This window comes from Syngnathus typhle, linkage group LG15 (assembly GCF_033458585.1).
Source record: "Syngnathus typhle isolate RoL2023-S1 ecotype Sweden linkage group LG15, RoL_Styp_1.0, whole genome shotgun sequence".
Lineage (NCBI taxonomy): Eukaryota > Metazoa > Chordata > Actinopteri > Syngnathiformes > Syngnathidae > Syngnathus > Syngnathus typhle.
The window spans coordinates 1,013,643-1,032,949 of record NC_083752.1 but is presented as its reverse complement, the minus strand read 5'-3'; the positions used below and the strand labels follow the sequence as shown (position 1 = coordinate 1,032,949).

General features: G+C 46.9%; 1 protein-coding gene and 1 long non-coding RNA gene across 3 annotated transcripts; one reads left to right on the top strand and one right to left on the bottom strand.

Moving 5' to 3' along the window:
• The first annotated feature begins 765 nt into the window (after window positions 1–765).
• LOC133168429 (uncharacterized) lies at window positions 766–16,863 on the top strand. Its single transcript, XR_009718211.1, has 6 exons — window positions 766–850; window positions 1,590–1,718; window positions 7,129–7,267; window positions 11,503–11,647; window positions 11,717–11,813; window positions 15,293–16,863. It is a non-coding gene; the product is annotated as an uncharacterized LOC133168429 (long non-coding RNA).
• On the bottom strand, window positions 15,696–18,183 carry LOC133168428 (cornifelin homolog B-like). 2 transcript variants are annotated; one of them, XM_061299992.1, is made up of 5 exons: window positions 17,688–17,843; window positions 17,545–17,608; window positions 17,033–17,146; window positions 16,603–16,763; window positions 15,696–16,500 (listed from the first exon to the last, which is right to left on the bottom strand). In XM_061299992.1, exons 3-5 carry the CDS (start codon window positions 17,136–17,138, stop codon window positions 16,369–16,371), a joined length of 399 nt encoding a protein of 132 aa, XP_061155976.1. In that variant the 5' UTR covers window positions 17,139–17,146; window positions 17,545–17,608; window positions 17,688–17,843; the 3' UTR covers window positions 15,696–16,368. The 2 variants fall into 2 exon arrangements, with proteins under 2 accessions (XP_061155976.1, XP_061155977.1); XM_061299993.1 differs by lacking the exon at window positions 17,545–17,608 and having other exon boundaries at window positions 17,688–18,183.
• Between the last annotated feature and the right edge of the window lie 1,124 nt (window positions 18,184–19,307).

The following is a 19,307-nucleotide window of genomic DNA, read 5'->3' as shown; positions in this document are numbered from 1 at the left end:
AGCGGCTGGCTCATCCAGATGTCCAGAAAGTCACAACGGACGACGCTAGCTGAAAATGTCACAGAGGTTTTTAGTCAACACTCAGCCGTCCGTCTCTTTTGTAGTTCATGTACAATAATGTAGGATTTCAAAATGCATGTAATGATACAATTGTAGCCAAGTTAGCATTATGTCCAAAAATATTTTCTGTTCCATAAACACGCAAACAGATACAGTAATTCAGTAAAACAGTTTATCGCAGTTTCACTACATTGCATACTGCATTTTTCCTCCCCAAAAGAACTCAAATTCAAAATCAAACTTCTAAATGGAGGAATTATGGCACGAAAGGTGCCCACACGCCAGGAGAAGGTAGGGAGTGGCCACACAATTGCAGTGCCTACACTTGTACCTTTTTATAAAAAAAAGAACAAGAGTTCTAAAAACAGATTTACAGTGTTGTACCTTGTTATAGAATTTTTTTTTATAATAATGAAAGAGTTCTAAAAACATACTTACAGTATGTAGACTTGTACCTTGTTCTAAAAAAAATGTTAAAATAATAAAAGGTGTTGTGAAAACATATTTACAGTGTGTGTTAGGAATTCTCCATGTTTTTTACTGTTATTCAGCCGTTATTTGATTGAAGGGTGGGTGCTTTATTTTGAAGGCGGTTTTCAACCGATACCACTGTTTGTGCGTAATAGATGTATTGATATGAATGAGACCCAAGACGACAGTTGTTGTTCCTGCATGACGCGGCTCCCCTCGTGACGTCACACCACACAGCATCACATCCCTAACAACCACTTCCTGTTTCACGTTCGTGTACAATAATGTCGGTAACAGTGGTGCAGCAGTCTTTGACCATGTGAGTGGGTCTCTTAACGAGAAATGAACGATCACACCTTTAGGACAATGTAGTATTGCTCCAAATGTTGGTTTACGTTCCTTTAAGAGATCCGTTTTTGCGAATTAGCATATTTCCGCTAACTCGTTAGCCTGCCCAGTACTTCTTGTTAACATGTTTCACGCACACACGTCTAATGTTTATATTTTCAATATTTATACAAAATGTTCTGCACGTTATTTGTGCTATTAATGTATTATTTACATGTTTGAAACAATTATTTAATGTTGTAATAATAAAATAGGCACTTAAATGGTTTCATATACATTTATTGACACAAAAATTGGACAGATGAGAGGGTGACCCTACTTCGCGGATTTCACTTATATCGTAAATGTCCAAAATACAACAACCTTCAAATGTTATATTTGTAATCTCAACCACAATAGCATTTTTTATTACTATAGCCATATCCCGCAACAACAACAACGACGACGAAAAGGCCCGAATCCGTATAAGCACGCCTTCCCTAAGACGGAATCATGATTGACTGCTCTCAAGCTGTCCTTGAGAAACTTTTTGAACTGCTGCTGATCCGGCAGCTTTAGCGCACCGTTTACTTTTACTGCATCCACTCCACTCCACTCGAGCTAGCTCGCACCTTGGCCGGGCCGGGCCGGGCCTGACTATCCCCGATCGTCTCTCCTTACACATAGATATTAATTCTGTCCCGCTATGGCCTTTCTCTGTGATCCCGCAGGACAACCCCCCCGCTGTAATTCTGCCCGTCCGCAGCCAATAAAGATAAGAGACGGACGTCTGGAATGCCGCAGGAAGGTGACACTGAGGGGATGGAGAAAAGGAAAAGACGCACCGTGCGTGACACTCTGTAAGCAACTTTTTTTTTTACTTTTGTTTGTGCTCATTAGCAGGAATGTAAAACTTTACAGCCACGCTTGATCTATCTTCAAATATACACCAGGCAGGGATCAGCATCTTGTCAAATCTATTCCATTAATTCCGCGTTTGTGTTATTTGTGATTTTATTTTTTCTCATTCGATTTCATTTTCTTCTATATATGGCAAATGAGTGCAGGGTGAATCAACAGCACCTCTACAGGGCAGTCGGGGAATCAAAAATCGCTTTCAGATCGACAAATAAGTGCGCGCAATTGGCAGTTTGGAACAAGCCGTGAATTGATTATTATGAAAAAAATAATCAACCTTCCAGCAAAACTAATTTTCTTTCTTTCTTTCGACAAAAACAAACAAAAAAAGACAACAAATTACACAAATGTTATTTACAAAATTACCCCAAAACATGAGTTTCACTTGAAATGATAGAACTCAAGTTTTGTCATGTTATGTTTAAAATCCTAAAACTGGAATATGAGTTTAAAGTAAGGGTTGATTTAGCAAAAAAATCAATCAACACAAAAATCCAAAACACTGAGACTATAATACTAATTGAGCAAAACTGTGCTCATGCGTAGCTTTATGTTCAACAATTTGTTTATATTTCCTGCCACGAAGCAATATTAGTGTTGACATCATATTTAGAAGATCAGCAAAAACAAGAATGTCCATGTTTGACAATCCAGTCAAATTGGCCGCATTGGCATCCTTGTCCTGCGGGTGGTGCGTGCCCACGGTGGTCCGTCGGCCGAGCGGCCGGCCGGCTGAGCGGCCGCCCGAGCGGGGCTCTAATGATTTCACAGCGGCGGCTTTAACAGGGGGTGGCTGCTCTGTGTCAGAGCAGCCGCCGGCGAGGATTGCAGCCAGGCTGACAGTCAAAACAGCAGCGCTTGGCTTGACCCCGACAAAAGCTCCAGGTGGAGACGCGCCCGGCGCCGTCTCTAAAAGCTTTTTGGCCAACAGACTGCACTCACAAATATAAAGGCCCTCTTGAAATTGCTCTGTCGCCATTCGGAGGGCTTCCCCAGACTCAAAATGGCTCAAACTTCGACGGACGTATTCCGCTGTTTTTTTAGCGTGGCGCTGACTCTTAGCGTGACCCAAAGTCACCAGCGCAAAATCTTTTCTTTTAAATCCGTTCAGTTCAGATGCGGGGATTTACTTTTTATGGTCGGCTCGGGTTAGACGATATTACACTTGGCTTTGGTCTCCACTCAAACGTAAGCAAAAAAAAAAAAGAGGTATTCTTGGAATTTCCCCTGACGTAACCACCTGTTGAATTTAATGTACTGTCAGCCGTAAAAATGTGCCACAAGTCAGGTTCAAGAAATATGATGGCACGCAATAAGCTCCTTAACGGGGATCGAATGGAATCTTAGGGGACTTCTCTTTGGGTCACCGCATTGGCTAAAAAAAAAAAAAAGGAAGGAAGGAAGGGGTCGTGTAAAAGTCGGATGCGGCTTTTCCCAAAGGCTCTTTATCCAATCAGGAAGAAATGCAGCAACACTCTGGAGGTCATTGTGCTCAGGCCCAACACAACGGCCCCTAATGGCAGCGGCGGCGGCGGCGGCGGCGGCGGCTAGTTAAACTGGCCCCGCTTGTTCATTCATACGGCTGGCCTCATTAAAGACCACCAATGGGTCGCAGATGTGCCATTAGTTTTACCTGCAAGGTGATTTGAAGTCCCTTTTTGTTTGGCCACCCAAGCTAGGTTTATTTGCTTGGTGCTTAGCTGCTTCTCCAAACTAAAGGCAACACAGCCAGCTTCAGCCCTATCAGCCAGCATCTAAAAATAGCCTGATAACGCCGCAGCAGGCTTCTCCCACTCTCAATGGTTGCTCATCACGGACGACACCGGCTCCGATCGGACGCTTTATCGAGGCCCGGTCGCCGCCGGCGTGACCTTTGCGCTCTCAACCCAAAGATGCCGTCCGTCGCAGGCGAGCTTTTTGGTTTTTCGCACCTTTGCTGCTTTGAATTTCCGCCAGCGCATAGGTGGAAAGGTGCCAAAGGGGATTTTTCTCTTGTCAGTGATACTTGTTTTCCACATGGTGTTTTTCCTTATCAACACTGCTCATAGTAAGTCACAGCGGCTTATCTTACCCAGCTACTTTGTTTATGCCTTGGAAAAAAAAAGCTTGCTTTTCCCAAGCGGCTGTAATCGTAGCGTGGGAAGAAACGGAGCGCTGATAACGTTGTATATAAATTAGCCTGGATTTCTAGGTTAAAATACTTGTAAAGATAAGAGCGACTCCTTGAAATTACACCTGAGATGGCATTGGGCCGTTCCGCCGCCGCCGTCCGCGTAAATCTGAGCGCGAGTGCTTTGCGGCTGCCCAGGTCATGTGGGAAAGCAGAGATGAGAGGCTGGGGGTCAATCTGGGCTAAGCCCCGCTGGTGCCAGCGCACTCACCCCCCCCAAAAAAAGAAAGAAAGAATGACCCCTCCTCCCTGGCAGCCATGACATCATCATCAAACGCCGTCCTCCGGGACCACGCGCTGTCCAGGTACGTCGTCACGTCTGGCCGGGAAACAAATGGCCTGTTCCGGAGTCTTGGCGATACGCAGATCAAAGTTGTAAGAACAACAAAATGGCTAGGGGGTTATTTATTACACCAAACAAAAGTTCAACAACTCCCAAATATTCCGTTTTGCGCTAAATAAGTCCAACTGTTGGGTTATTCTGCTAAAAAATAAAGCTAAAATTGGGTGCGTCACTTTCTAACCTCCTTTGGGTTACTGTTTTTAGTCTTTCAATCGGGCCGTTCTCTCGGGAAGGAGTGAACATCAAGTGTTGTGTGCACGCATACGGACGGGAAGGGAAGGCTTGCGGAAGCCGGTCGGAGGCGCTATGCCGCTACCCCGCGCACCATTTTCTCATTCCGCCGGCTTTTGCGTGTCCACTTGGCTGGGCCGTTTGTCCGCTGAGGAAAAACAGACGCCTCCTGTGTTGCTGCCCTCCCTCCTCCTCCTCCCCCCTCCCCCTCCACTTTTTTTGCCCCTTGGGCTTTATTCTTATGGCAGACAGGCAGGCCTCCCTCCCTCCCTCCCTCCCTCCCTCCTTCCCTCCCTCCTATAACACATGACCTCAGTTGTGCATTTGAATACAAGGCGCTTTTTGGCATCAAATTTTCATACAAGGTGCAACGCCAATTGAGATTTATCTCCCGTCGCGCGGGCTCACCACGCTGCCGAGCGTCGGCGTGACAAGCGTTCATTTTGCCACGCGAGCGAGGGAGTCACACTTCCTGTCGCCAAGTTTGATGAATTCGAAGGGCGGGTACTAAAAAGCCGAGGCCCCCAAGTCGGGAAAAGCGGAGAGTCGGGCGCTTTCCTTCATTCCGGAAACATTTGAGTCACAGTTGACAAATCCATTTGGAGACCAGACTGTTGTCTGCTTTCTTGAAAAGAACAATTCTGTTTGAATCGTCCTGCCATTCCGACAAGACAACGAAGCTGACATTGTGGGAGCCTTTCAATGATTAAAAGGCCATTACGGGCTAAGACGGAAGCATCTTGATCCGATTATCGGTGCGATTATTACACGGAGCGTCTCTATGACATCATCGCGGGGGCTTTGTTTGATACGTCGACGTTTGGCGCACTCCCTTTGTCAGAATCAAAAATCCATCGGCCAAATTGGAGCGTCGGCTACTTCCTGCGACTGACTGGGCCAACCATCTGCTTTCATCCACAAGTGGCCGTTTGCATTTTCTCGGGGTCTGTTTTGAGGCAAGCAAGATAAATGGAGCTTCCACGCACGAGCCGCACCGTCTGCCAATGTTGTCTTCCAAGTCGCATTTGCCGAGATGTCAAAAGATTTGATCTCAACATCGATATCTCCATTCGAAGAAACTCTTCAGATGTTCTAATCCACGGAAGGAATTCTGATTGTGTACATGCTGTATGTTTGGGTGCGTGTAAGGTGTGTCTGCTTTGCCAAAGGTTCTGAGATGGACCTGGCTGGCTGGCTGGCGTGTTCCCTCGCGAGGCTCGTACATTATCCAACTTGTAATCCGTTCGGGGCTTTTTTTTAAAACACACAAGCACCCTGCCCACATAGCCCTTGGTCCTCCACACCATGTGAGAAGTCGGCCCCCAAAAAAAGAAGCCGCCTTGTTTTTGTTTTACGGCATAATCCGTCTTGTCCGTCTCGCTGGCGAATCCTCTTTTACGGCTTGCTTATACATTCCTGCAGCACATGGTTTACATACCGGGGACGGCGGGGGGACGGCGGCGGGGGGCCTCCTAAATCAGCTGGCAGCTCAGAGCAGCTAGGCTAAGGTGGGGAAACTTGTCATCCCTTGGTCAGCCCTACCTGCGATTAATGACGCCCCGCGTTTGGAGATGGCAACATTCGGGGTTGAAGGGTGGATTGTATCACCACCGCGGAAATGAAATTTGGACGCAAAATTGGGATGACGGGGGGGGCGGGAAACTCAGTACCCTTCCCCCCAGAACCCGCCCATTCATGAAGCAGTCTGGTTCTTGGTGGTTGCCCTGTCCATCCTTGGAAATTGGTCAGGTAAGCAAGGCAGAGGATAACACCTGTAAATGTAGTCCTTTTTGGATTAGCCACTTTCCCCAAAGCCCATTCATAAAATGCTCCCATTTTTGGAGGGGTCTCGCAAGCGGTAATGAGCGGAGGAAGACGTCAGTGACCACCCTTTGGGGTCGCTCAATGTAAAAGAGGCCAGGCCTGTGTTCCAGCCCGGCCTGGCTGCCTGCCTGGCTGCCTGGCTGCCTGCCTGCCTGCCTGCCTGCCTGCCTGCCTGCCTGCCTGCCTGCCTGCCTGCCTGCCTGCCTGCCTGCCTGCCTGCCTGCCTGCCTGCCTGCCTGCCTGCCACACAAATCCCCCGTTACCCCTTGTGCCTTTAAAAGCTTCTTTCAGTCATGTTAACAGCTCGTAAATGGCCGCCCACAGCTTCAGCCGCTCCGAAATAAGCGCAGGATTTCGTTTTGCTTTGAATGGTGACGGCTTTAAAAGCCATAATGCTAGTTGCTGGATAAGGCGGACGCTCGTTAAATCCAAAAGTCCGTGAAATGAAATCAAAGACGCCAGTGAACACCGTAGAGCGATGCTAAGCTACGTAACCAAGGGTCTTCCAGTGAATCCAAGCTAGGATAATCAGCTAACAAACACAGCCTTTAGCTAAACTAAGCTCCTGTGATTTCTTCCATTGAAAATAGCCACGCGAGCTTGTCGGGATGCGCAACTGCGACAGACATTTCCAAAATTTGTGTTCAAACTAGCCTTGAACATTTTGACCACGTCTTTCTCGCCAAATAGCGCTTTCCTCAGCATTTTGAAGAGCTAGCTATTGTATATCACTAGGCTGTGTTTATGTTGACGTTCAAGTATTTCACACTCCTTTATTTTGCAGCAGCTGTTGCTCGGCTGACGTCAGGAAGAAGAAAAACCGTCGAAATCCCACATTCTCCCCGAGGGAGTCCCGGCCCGGCCCGGCCCGGCCCGGCAGAAAAAGCTCTTTTAAGCATTCTGAAGAAGCGGCCGGCAACGAGGTGAGTTTGTCCTCCTTGAAACGTCTTGCAAAAAGGATGTTGGCTCATTAAGGAAAGGGGGGACCATAAATCTGTCCCGCCGCCTTCACTAGCGCCGCTTCACATCTGGACGCTCGCTTCTCTTCTTCTTCTGCGAGGGATTTATGGGCCACGTCACTGTACGCCGCTGGTACCGCCGCCGCCGCCTCTCGTCTTCGGGACTGCTGCCAAGGCCTTAATACTTGCCCCCCCCCCCCCCCCCCCCTTAATCCGGATACTCGTGTGAACATGCGCTCCGTCACCAAATTGTGATGTCAATTATCCGGTGGTGGATTTGCAGTATGGAGGAGAGACAATATGGACACTTGGTCCTTTTCGGGGAAAAATAGTCAGTATCGTGGTGAGAGAAGTCAGCCAAACCACTGGGTGATTTATTTCCATTATCTTGCTTGTGATTCCTTTCTTTGTGCAAATCCAAACAAACGGACAGACGCCAAATGTCGCTTCTTCCCTTTCTCAGTCGAGTTGAAGAAATCCTCCTTGACAAGCGCTCGTTTATCTTACGCCCGTGTTTTTAGCGTGTTCTCTTCTCCCACGGTCCGAGACGGCCGATAGATCAGCGCAAGAGCGGCGGCAATGTGATGTAGCGAGCCCCCGGGTCGGAATCTGCCGCTTTCATGTCAACGGGAGCGAGGGAGCGAGGGCGCGGCCCGACCCGCAACTTGCGCCGGGTGCTTCCAATTAGCAAAGACCGATGGTAGCATTCTGTTTGATACCGTTCTGTACTGTACGTCGCATATTGACCTTATTTTACATGCCAAATTGAGAAAAATCGGTGGTGCTCATAAATATATCCATTCGACCCGCCATCCGCAATCCTATTTGTGTTGGCCGTTATAAAGCAGACTTTGACTTTGATGATCAGATTTCCAAATATTTGGGATTTCTTCCCATCGGATCTGAATCCAAATGATATTTAATGTGTTGGGACCTGTTTGCTTTTTTGGCCACTTGTTACGATGAAACATTTGAAGCCTCGGCCGCCGGCGCAGGTCTCTTCTTTGTTATCTTTGTAAAATGGGATCTTTTTCCGAGCACCAGCTGTGTCTCCCGCCAGGAGCTGTTAGCTTGGCGTAGAGCAGACGCGCGTGGCACAAAGGAAGCTTTCCCTTTAATGTTATCACGGCGCTGCTGGCTAATGAAGATAATAGGAGCACGCCGCATCACAGGGACGCTTTTATTACGTTTCAGGGGCCGTCCGTCTTCATCTTGACCGATCGCTCTTGCTTTTTTATGATGCCCGACGTGGAGTCTGGCGACAATGACGCAGACGCATCTGTGCCGGCGGGGCTCGTTAGCCCGGGCTAAGTGCCCGCTGATCGTACCGCTCATCGTAAGAGTAGTCACTATTGTTACCATTGTAAGACGGGAAAGTCTCCCCCCAAATGGAACTTCTAAAATGGCTGATTTGGCAACGCCATAGTCAGAACAGAATCGACGAGAGATCGATTTCTTCATTTTGCTTTTCTTAATCTGAACCGTTAGCGTGTGCGCAGTGCTTGTAAAAACACGAAGATGATAAATGTTTATTCCTGGACATCATGTTTGAAAACAAACTCTTTTTACTGCTGCTAGCCTGGAGTTAGCATTAGCATCCTTGTAAAACTGTCAGCCCAGCGCTAAAATAGTCAGTGTTTATTTGAGGACGTGAAGTGATAACAAAAGGGAGTTTTACTGAGCGGTAAATAGCGCACATGCTAGTATTAGCATTGGCTTTTGCATGACTTCAGACTTTGCCATGTTCTTTTTCCAATGTATGGAATGTTACTTTTTATTTGTATTTTATAGATTTCATAGACTTTTTTAGAATGTTTTGGAATTCAGTATTCGGTTCGTTGCGATCGTTGTTTTAATTCATTCTCGATCTATTTGTGTCATGGAATTTTGGGGACGTTCCATTATTTTTCTCTTTTTGTATGACTATGTAATTACTTTTAATGACATTTGATTGACATTTTTGTGATGCCTCCATGAGTCACTATTAGCCATTTAAATGCTGAATAAGTAACAGCTCCTTGCCTGGGGGAGTGAAAGTGTGTGTGTGTGTGTGTGTGGTGTTTTTAACGCTCGCCGGAGCGTGTGAGGCAGCTTCCAAACACCGGACCGTAAACTCTTCTTCTTCTTGTTTTGATCTCATACATTCCGACTCTCTGGCTTGTTTATTTGAGTGTTGTAAAAGGAAAAAGTTCCAACCTGGCCTGGAGTCCTAACCCCCCTCAAGGGCAAGCCCAAATCTAAATGGCGGCGCCTTTGATGTGCCTCTTGTTATTGTTTGTATCAGTGCTTATCACTCGTCTTCTCATCCCAGAACCCCCAAAAGTCAGCTAGCCAGCCAGCGTCATGATGCTATTACTGAGTAGGGCTGCCCTTTATTTGGCAAATTTGCCCCAAACTTTCCCCCACATCGTCGCTTCTATCTATCCATCCATCCATTCATCCATCCGTCCGTCCGTCCGTCCATTCATCCATCTGTTCATCTAGAGTGCCCCTACCTCTCTCCCTGAACCCCCCCCCCAAATGATAAGGATGATGGATTGGGCAGAACTGTGGCTCCAGCCAAGAAGCCCGGCAGCTTCCTTGCTGCTCAGAGATACTGATATGGGGGGGTAATTTAGTGCTGCCGATTTTTAAATCTACTAAAATAAAATAAAAAATAGAAAGCAAACAAAGCATATTTTCAATGTTCAGGTTTAGATAGAAAAGCAAACTATGAGTTGTAAGGAAAGGAAATTACAAATGGAGTCCAAATTCTGCCATTCTTCTGCCAGCCACTACAGGGCCTTTATAAAGCAGAGTCCCTCTTAATTAGGAGTGCTGCAAACAACTTCCTGTTTTGATTTTGTCTCATCGGTCGCTGGACAGTGTCAACTTTGAATCGACGGGACGTGCACATGTAACCTTGCGCTCACGCAATTGCGTTAATGATTTGTTTGCCTTTGGAGGAGAGAGTTTTTGATGATTTACTTTGGACATTTTGTTTGGATTATGAAAGGGAGAAGATATCATTTCCCACGCACGCACGCACGCACGCACGCACGCACGCCTCCAGTATTTGGAGATTTAAGATGGTGGACCGACTAATGAGAATTTAGAAAAGATGTGCTTTTCGTAGTTATTTATGGCTTTGTTGGTTAGGTTTTTTTCTCTCCAAAAGTCACGCTCTCAAAAGAAATGTTTTCGAGTTGGACTTTTCCCCAGTTTGACTTTTCTTTGATTGGAAAATGATCCAGGAGGGAGATGTGTTTTGCAACGTGCTGGTGTGTGTCCGCGGCCTTTTATTTGCCAGAAGGTGTGTGTCGGTGCGATGGATGATTGAGGCGTGTTTACGGCGGGCGGCTTAAACATTTACTTTTGCGGGCCCGAGGTGAAAAACGCGACAACCTCTGGACGACTTCACGCCGGCCCGTACGAGGCGCAGACATTTACGAGGAACGGGCGGCACGTGACGACGCACGCACGCACGCACGCAAAGAAATGCAGCGACTCAGAGAATGCCTGCGTGCTGACTTGAAATCTGTGAGGAATATGAAAAGAATTCTCCCAAAACAACTTTTTCATTGACTGGTTCAATTTAGCAGTCAATGCTTTGTTCCATTTGTATAACGAGTTGTATCTTCTTTCCGGAAGTGAAAAAGAGCAGCGGACTGAGAGTGGCGCCCTGCGGGACACCTCAACCTCACCTTCCTCAATAATGACAAATGAGCTGGAACAAAAACATTTGTGGCAATCACATGGCTTTTTGCCAAATGTTTTTGACTTGAATTCCAAATAGAGTTATTTGATGTGAGGGAGCCAATCAGATCTCAACGTTTGTCCACGCACCATTTCCAGCCTTACTTGCATGTGATGTGTGTGAGCGTGCGTGCGTGCGTGCGTGCGTGCGTGCGTGCGTGAGCTTGAAGAGTGACAGACATGACAGCTCGGCTCAGGCTTATCTCATTGCAGGCGTGATTAGCAATCAAGAATGGTGTGTGTGTGTGTGTGTGTGTGTGTGTGTGTGTGTGTGTGTGTGTGTGCGTTGTGTATCTGCATGCCTACAATTGAACATAATACAAATAATGTGATGAAGAACGACGCACGTTCATGTTGAAATACATAATACAAAGAATGTGAGGAAAAACGATACACGTTCATTTTGAAATACAAATGTTGAACTTCCCTGCGAGAGGTCAAAGCAATCCGTTTGGTCACTTCAGGACGACAACGGGAGTCCGAGTAGATGTGGGAAAAGTCAATGAAGACTTTGAGGAGGCGGCCGACGACGAGCGGCGGACGAACCGAGAGGAGTCCAAAAAAGACAAGTCGTGGGAAAAAAAGATGAGAGGCGACGAGAGTGATGAGGTGAGCGTGAGCGTGCCGACAAACCTTCAACAACGTCCGTCACCTCGCGTCGTCATTTTCCCATCCAAGTTGGAATCTGACGAGCGAAGGGATGGCGACTTATGTGGAAAAGAAAGGCAAGGCGCATGTTAAAAAGAGGGAGGAAGAAGCCCAGCAAAAAAAGAAGGTAAGCGAGAGCCGCTTGTTGCTGTTTATTTCATTTGATTCTCCCCTTCCCTTCCCTTCTTCCTCTGCTGTGTTGGACGTACAGACAAATCAAAAATCTGGAAACGGACTCTTCATTTGTTCAATTTTGCCCTCCCTCATGCTTTTCAAAAAGGAATGAATGAATCAAATGATAGATTTTTTTATGATTTGATTAAAAAAAAAGGTCAGGATTTTGCAATATGTATACAAATAAAACGACGGAGTCAAAAAGGAACACTTTCCAACAAGTCATAAGTCAAAGAAACAACAACAACCAGGGAACAAAAGCAAAGACAAATCCACATTTTTAAGAATAGAATTGCTCCTATGGAAAAAGTCCCGTTTTCTTTTGGAAAGCAAAAGTGCTACTCTTTATGAAAGTGTCATCAAAATCTTGGATCCAGCCAAAACTCGATAAGAAACCATGAAACCAACATTCTAGAAATAGATTGTCATATTATGACTTGATGTGCATTTTGTCTGGCAGTGCTGGCTGGTATGTGGTCGGGGGGGGGGGGGGGGGGGGGCTGAGAACCCCCAAACGGCCATTAGGGTCCCCCCACGGAGCAAGAGAGATAAGGAGGGAATTGAAAAAGTGGAGGAAAGGAGAGAAAGAGGCACAACTCTCCTTCTCTGCTATCTATCTATCTTCTCTTTTTTTGTGTGTGTGTCTCTTTGAGCTTGATTAGCCTGCGAGCTTAAGAGGCTTGTTATCAAGCTCCGAGGCCAGGCAACCTCGGCTTCGTCTTCTGACTGATGACACACACACACACACACAACGACGTACGTGTGTCTTCTTGACTGACGCAATGGCGATGCCAGAATGCGGTCAAGCGATCGGTCGCGTTGGCGGACCCGGCCGGGGAACTCCGACATGTCTGCCAGCCACTCGGCGTCTGACCATTTTTTTCCAATCAAAATGTTTGTTTGAATTTTCAATGAGATTGCAACTTGAAAAAACCTTCATGTCAAAAGTCAGCCAAGCAGAGATTAGCTTAAATGCCATACAGTTGGCTAAAGGTGCTAATACACAGTACAGTAGCTACGAAAATGTTGGATGGGAATCTTGACGCCAGAAGGCTGTGGACGGACGGCCTTGTCAGGTGGCCACCTAAACATTCCCGGCCGTCCCGCTGATGCATCTGTTGGCCTCGCGTTTGTTTACGGCCTGAAGAATGTTAAGGGTAGCCTTGGCCGCTTGGCCAATGCGCACCCCAAAAATGGCCTGCTTAAAAGTGACGGCCGGCGGGGATGGGGAAAGGGCCAGATCTGGTGAATTTTGCTGGCTGTTTAGTCTAGCAATCGCCATGGTGACAAGGAGTCTAGCTTTAAGGCTTGGAGTGGGGAGGGGGGGGGGGGCATTGAGGGCCAATGGGGTGCACAGGTCAGGGTAGTTAGAGGATTAAACGCCATCCTTCAAAAGAACTCTGAGAATTTCCAAAAGAAAATGATCAGAAAAACAAATGTTGCAAAGAAAACCTACTGTTACTTGAAATGTTGAGTTATAAGATCATAGAAATAATAAAGTCCTAAAAAGTCCTTTTTTTTTTGTTTTTTTTGTCGGTCAAAATTTGATGATAAAGAAAATTCTGACGTTCTAAACCTGTTGGTGAAGTTGACATTTTCGGATTATTAAAAAAAAAACGCTTGTTTTGATATTCTATGAAAAAAAGCTAAGATAAACACAATGTTCTTTTTTTCAAATCATCTTATTTGTTGAAATTGGTTGAAACAATCCTTGAAGGTGGCCATGTCAAGGACGTCAAAAGTATTTTCCAATGAAACAAGCGCACACTCATCACGTGCGCGCGCACACGCATACACCGCTGGGCTGGGCTGGGCTGGGCTGGCCCCGCCTGGCCTGGCCTGGCCTGGCCTGGCCTGGACAGTTTAAGTCGGCGCTGACAGCCAAAGGTAATTCCTGAGGCTTCATTGTGGGCTAAACACCCTTCCATCGTGAGCTGCCTGCATGCACTTTTGCACTTGCCTTCTTCTTTTTTTTTTGCTTCATAGAGTAGAGGTCATATGTTTTGGTCAAAGGTCAACATATCAGGAGAAAAGGTCCAAACAATGAATCGGGATGTCGGCTCGGTTTTGTCAGCAAAGGAGTCGGATGCGTGCCGGCCGCCCCAGCGAGTCCGACGCTTACATTTCGCCTTTCACTCAACCTCGAGATGCACTTAGAGCTTGTTTGCGGCGGCCGTATATCACCGAGCTAACGTGACGCCCCCTCGCAAACCTCGTCCGACGATGACCCCCGGTGGACGACGACGGCGTGATTTTTCATCATTCGTGTCAAATCGCAACTTTTCACCCAGTCGCCAAATTCATTCCTGTTCTGATGGAAGCAAGCGCCCAGCCAGATCAGCAGGGGGTCCCCGATCATTCTTGGCCCGCCCGCGTGGTGGCCCGCGTGGCCTCAACCTCACCCGACCTCCCCTTCACTCACGTGCACACGCGTGCAGCTATCAGACGCTCCCTGCCGTCCTTGTTTTCAGAGGTCACAGTTGTTTGTTTGCCCGGAGGCTGCTGGCGTGATAGTCGGACTACGCCTGAGCGCCCCACGCCGTATAACACACACACACACACCTCATCTTAATCTAAGTGTTATCAGCCTAATCCCACCCCTGCCACAAACTCAGAGCTTGTCTTTTTAAAAAGAAACACTTCCCCCAGGAAATGAGCGAAACTCCGAGGTAGATAGACAGCGTCTTTATCTGTCACGGCGGAAGACTGGGGTGGGTGCCTTTATCAGTGGGGGCGGGGCGGGGCGGGCGGGGTCACGTCACTCAGGTGGGCTTCATTGGCCTCAGGTTCAAATCCATCCGCTGACCCTGATTCTCAAACGTTTTCCACAAAGGCTCCCTCTAGTGTTGCAGGAAAGTACAATTCAACTGTCCAGCAGATGGCGCTGTGCTGGGTTCGGAGTTCTGGTGTCAGGTGAAATCTGACAAGTGGCCAATTAGACAGGAGTGATTCTTTTTGCTCAATATTGGAATGACAACACTTAATTACAATGGTTCATCAAATAAGCAAAAACAATTCACTTTCAAGCCAATCTCAATTTAGAGAAAACGATAAAGAATTGCTTTCGCAATCAAACCTTTTCCGATTTGCCGAGGACTAACTGAATAGATACATGATTATTTTGTTAAACATCTCCAGCGTAGCTTAATGAAACTGGTGTGTGCCGCCCCCTAGCGGTTGGCAGACCACTGAAAATGTGCACGATTTAACTCGATGAATTGTGCAAACTTTCAAACAGACTCATCTCCGGGGGGCGGGGGGTCAATCACTTAAGATGGAGGAAATGAGACAAGCACGCGGTCTATTTTCTCCAAGAATGGGAGTGATCAAGTGGCTGTTGTAGGCGGGATAAGTTGCTTGTGTGTGTGTGTGTGTGTGTGTGTGTGTGTGTCAAAGTCACAGATATTAAATCAGTTTCTGTGGGCCTTTTAGGGAGTCGCAACAGAAGCCTTGTACCGCCGCCAACACAACAAAGAGGGCAGCCAGCCAGCCAGCCAGCCAACCAGCCAGCCAGCCAGCAGCGAACATTCCTGCCGCCTTTACGAGCTGGCCCGGACACGCCCCTTTCACTGGCACCCCATTAAGGTGGGTCGCATTCATCGTGGCAAAGGCCAACTGTCATTGTAATCCCATTAAAACAACAAACGACACATGTGGGCTGAAAGCATTCATTAGAGGCGGGCGGCTGGTTTAAAACGATGCAGATCTTGTTAACGTTCGGCAAACTTTCTGACCATATCCAAAAGAAGTAGAAAATAGAAAACCAAATCTTATCTTGCCAGTCCTTCTGACTTTTGGGCAAGATTTGAAACTAAACAAAATAAGGCGAGGACACTTGCTTTTAGATGATGTGTAATAATAATTATACAATTGTTAAGATCAATATTTAGAGGCAACATAAACATAACATAAAAGTCGCCATTAAACATTTGGGTCATAATCAAAAGAAAACAAATTGTCTGGGATTCATTCATGAAAATCCATTTACAAAAGGTCATCAGTCGTACATGAAGATGTTAGTGACAGAGTGTCATTCATTCATTCGTTCATTCGTTCGTTCCTTCATTCATTAGTCATTGGTTGCTCAAGCTCTCAAATCAAACGGATGTGACTCACTGGCCGTGTTAGGAATCACTTGCTGCTCTAAAAGGAAAATAGCCCATAATGCATCGCTCAAAAAGAACATTTTAGTTTGTAGATTTCATTTGATTTCTTTTTCTGAATCTAGTCAATATTTAGCAAGTGGACCAAGGCGTCCGTACGCAGATGGCGCTTCGGTTAGAGAACCATACTTTTAGGGTTAGAGTGAAATCATGAAGGGGCGTGGCCAAACGAGTGACATCATGTTCCCCATCGAAACACATTTAAATGCCATAAATCCTTTCTGAAAAGGAAATGTAGCAATGAAATGTTTCAAAATACAGTGGTGGATTTAAAAGTGTCTCAAGCAAATTGAAATCAATCAATCAGTGCACAAACTTTTTTTTCTCCGTAAGGGGGCGTTGTTGTTAGGCCAGCGTCTTGCTGTGCTTGTTCACCAGCACGATATCGATGGCCCGCGCCTTCATCTCGCGCGCCATCTGGCACCAAACGCACGCCGTGCAGAAAGTGGCGCACACGCAATCGTTGAACATGGAGCCCTGACAAAAGAAAGGAAAAGAAAAGAAAAGAAAAGAAAAGATGATTTTTGCAAACCAAAAGGTTGCCTGACTGACTCTGTGTGCTGACGCCGTCTTACCCACCCGTATGCCGTACAAGTGGCGCATGGACACCCTGGTGGACATGGCGACAGGATGCACTATCGGGCTGAGCAGACAGTCCACCAGGGGGAGGCAGAGGCACTCGCCGTACTTCTTGGCCGTCATGCATGCGAAGCAAGGTAAGCACCAGAACCCGCAGCAGCCTTCCTTGCAGCCAGCAACACAACACACAACACACAAACAAACAAACAAACAAACAAACAAACAAACACACAAACAAACAAACAAACAAACAAACAAACACATAGTCCACGTGACAAGGACGTCATCGGGGCTGGAGTGGCCATTGGGCCCATGCCATGTGCCAGGACTGATATCATTTGTATTGTTGTGCCAGTCCAGCCCCGGACATCACTGTACATTGTCAAAAGCGATGACGAGAAGAAAAAAGAAGAAAAAATCGGTCTCCTACACATGGGTACGTCCTCGCAGCAGTCGCAGATGCGGCTGCCCCACTCGTTGGATTCTTGGTGAACCATAACAGGCTGCGGCTGCTTGAAAACCATCTTGGACGTCATGTCAGCTTCTGGATGATGGGCAACACGTGAGATGATGACATATGACCAAATGAGCCCGTGACATTTGCAATGGCAATGGGTAACAATATCCACTTGGGTGTGAAGAGAAACACAATGGGAGAAGAAACCGGGGCAATCGCAGATGGTTGAGAGAAACTTGTTGGATAGAAAAGTAGAGAAAGCGTTTTTGTTTATCATCAACACATTCTGAAACTATTGAAGCGAGCAGTCTTTTTTTTTTTCTTTTTTTTTTTTCTGTTGAGATTCCTTTTCAGATTTTGTTAGTTCTTATGTCTTTTCTCTTTCAAAAAAGGCATCAGGAATTAGAAAACTATCACGTGAAAGATTGAATTTGACAAGTCAAAAAGAACATTTGCCCACTTTTCTACAACACAAAAAGCCTCACAAAGCAGATGAATGTCTTTTTTCTTTTCTTTTCTTTTCTTCAATCCAGCCTGCCTGATGTGCTTCTATTCCAACAGATGAAGTTTGAAAAAGGTGACTTTGTGAAATTTGACGTCAATAAAATACAAGCGAGCGTTGTGTTACCTGAGAATGGGACGCGTCAGGGAAGAAAAGGCAACGTCTTGTCAGAGTGCGAGCAGCTCAAGGAATAAAAGCTGAGAGAAGCAGCCGGACTGACCTGCCGGGCCTGTTGCCGAACACCTTGCAAACTAGTAATGAATGGTGTGCTTGGCAAAAAGGGTGTGACTTTCGATGGAAATTTTCTCCATTTTTTGCAGTATTTCTGTACAAGAAAATATTTGGGGAATTTCTAAACAACCATGTCGTTCATTGTGCCTTAGACTTATTTGGACTCTTTTTGTAAAGTTACTGGATGTGTGTACGGAACATTTTGCACTAAAATGATTTAGTGCAGTTGGTAAAAGAAAGAAAGAAAGGAAAAAAAAAACATTTGAAATAGGTGCATCAGGCTAGTAATACGTTGCACGCTTTTCTGGATCATGACGCCAATTATGTCACGATTAGTCTGTGTAAACGGGAAAAAGTCATGTCCATTGGGTTCATAAGCTGTAACCTCGCTGTAACCTCGCTGTAACCTCGCTGTAACCTCGCTGTAACCTCGCTGTAACCTCGCTGTAACCTCGCTGTAACCTCGCTGTAACCTCGCTGTAACCTCGCTGTAACCTCGCTGTAACCTCGCTGTAACCTCGCTGTAACCTCGCTGTAACCTCGCTGTAACCTCGCTGTAACCTCGCTGTAACCTCGCTGTAACCTCGCTGTAACCTCGCTGTAACCTCGCTGTAACCTCGCTGTAACCTCGCTGTAACCTCGCTGTAACCTCGCTGTAACCTCGCTGTAACCTCGCTGTAACCTCGCTGTAACCTCGCTGTAACCTCGCTGTAACCTCGCTGTAACCTCGCTGTAACCTCGCTGTAACCTCGCTGTAACCTCGCTGTAACCTCGCTGTAACCTCGCTGTAACCTCGCTGTAACCTCGCTGTAACCTCGCTGTAACCTCGCTGTAACCTCGCTGTAACCTCGCTGTAACCTCGCTGTAACCTCGCTGTAACCTCGCTGTAACCTCGCTGTAACCTCGCTGTAACCTCGCTGTAACCTCGCTGTAACCTCGCTGTAACCTCGCTGTAACCTCGCTGTAACCTCGCTGTAACCTCGCTGTAACCTCGCTGTAACCTCGCTGTAACCTCGCTGTAACCTCGCTGTAACCTCGCTGTAACCTCGCTGTAACCTCGCTGTAACCTCGCTGTAACCTCGCTGTAACCTCGCTGTAACCTCGCTGTAACCTCGCTGTAACCTCGCTGTAACCTCGCTGTAACCTCGCTGTAACCTCGCTGTAACCTCGCTGTAACCTCGCTGTAACCTCGCTGTAACCTCGCTGTAACCTCGCTGTAACCTCGCTGTAACCTCGCTGTAACCTCGCTGTAACCTCGCTGTAACCTCGCTGTAACCTCGCTGTAACCTCGCTGTAACCTCGCTGTAACCTCGCTGTAACCTCGCTGTAACCTCGCTGTAACCTCGCTGTAACCTCGCTGTAACCTCGCTGTAACCTCGCTGTAACCTCGCTGTAACCTCGCTGTAACCTCGCTGTAACCTCGCTGTAACCTCGCTGTAACCTCGCTGTAACCTCGCTGTAACCTCGCTGTAACCTCGCTGTAACCTCGCTGTAACCTCGCTGTAACCTCTCGGT

Excerpts from the sequence above, each read along its gene's own strand:
- LOC133168428 (XM_061299993.1), bottom strand. The coding sequence starts at position 17,138 with ATGACGTCCAAGATGGTTTTCAAGCAGCCGCAGCCTGTTATGGTTCAC. Across the intron at positions 16,764-17,032 it reads CTGCGAGGACGTACCCATGT|GCTGCTGCGGGTTCTGGTGC; the intron begins GTAGGAGACCGA and ends GCTGCAAGGAAG. Across the intron at positions 16,501-16,602 it reads GCCACTTGTACGGCATACGG|GGCTCCATGTTCAACGATTG; the intron begins GTGGGTAAGACG and ends TTCTTTTGTCAG.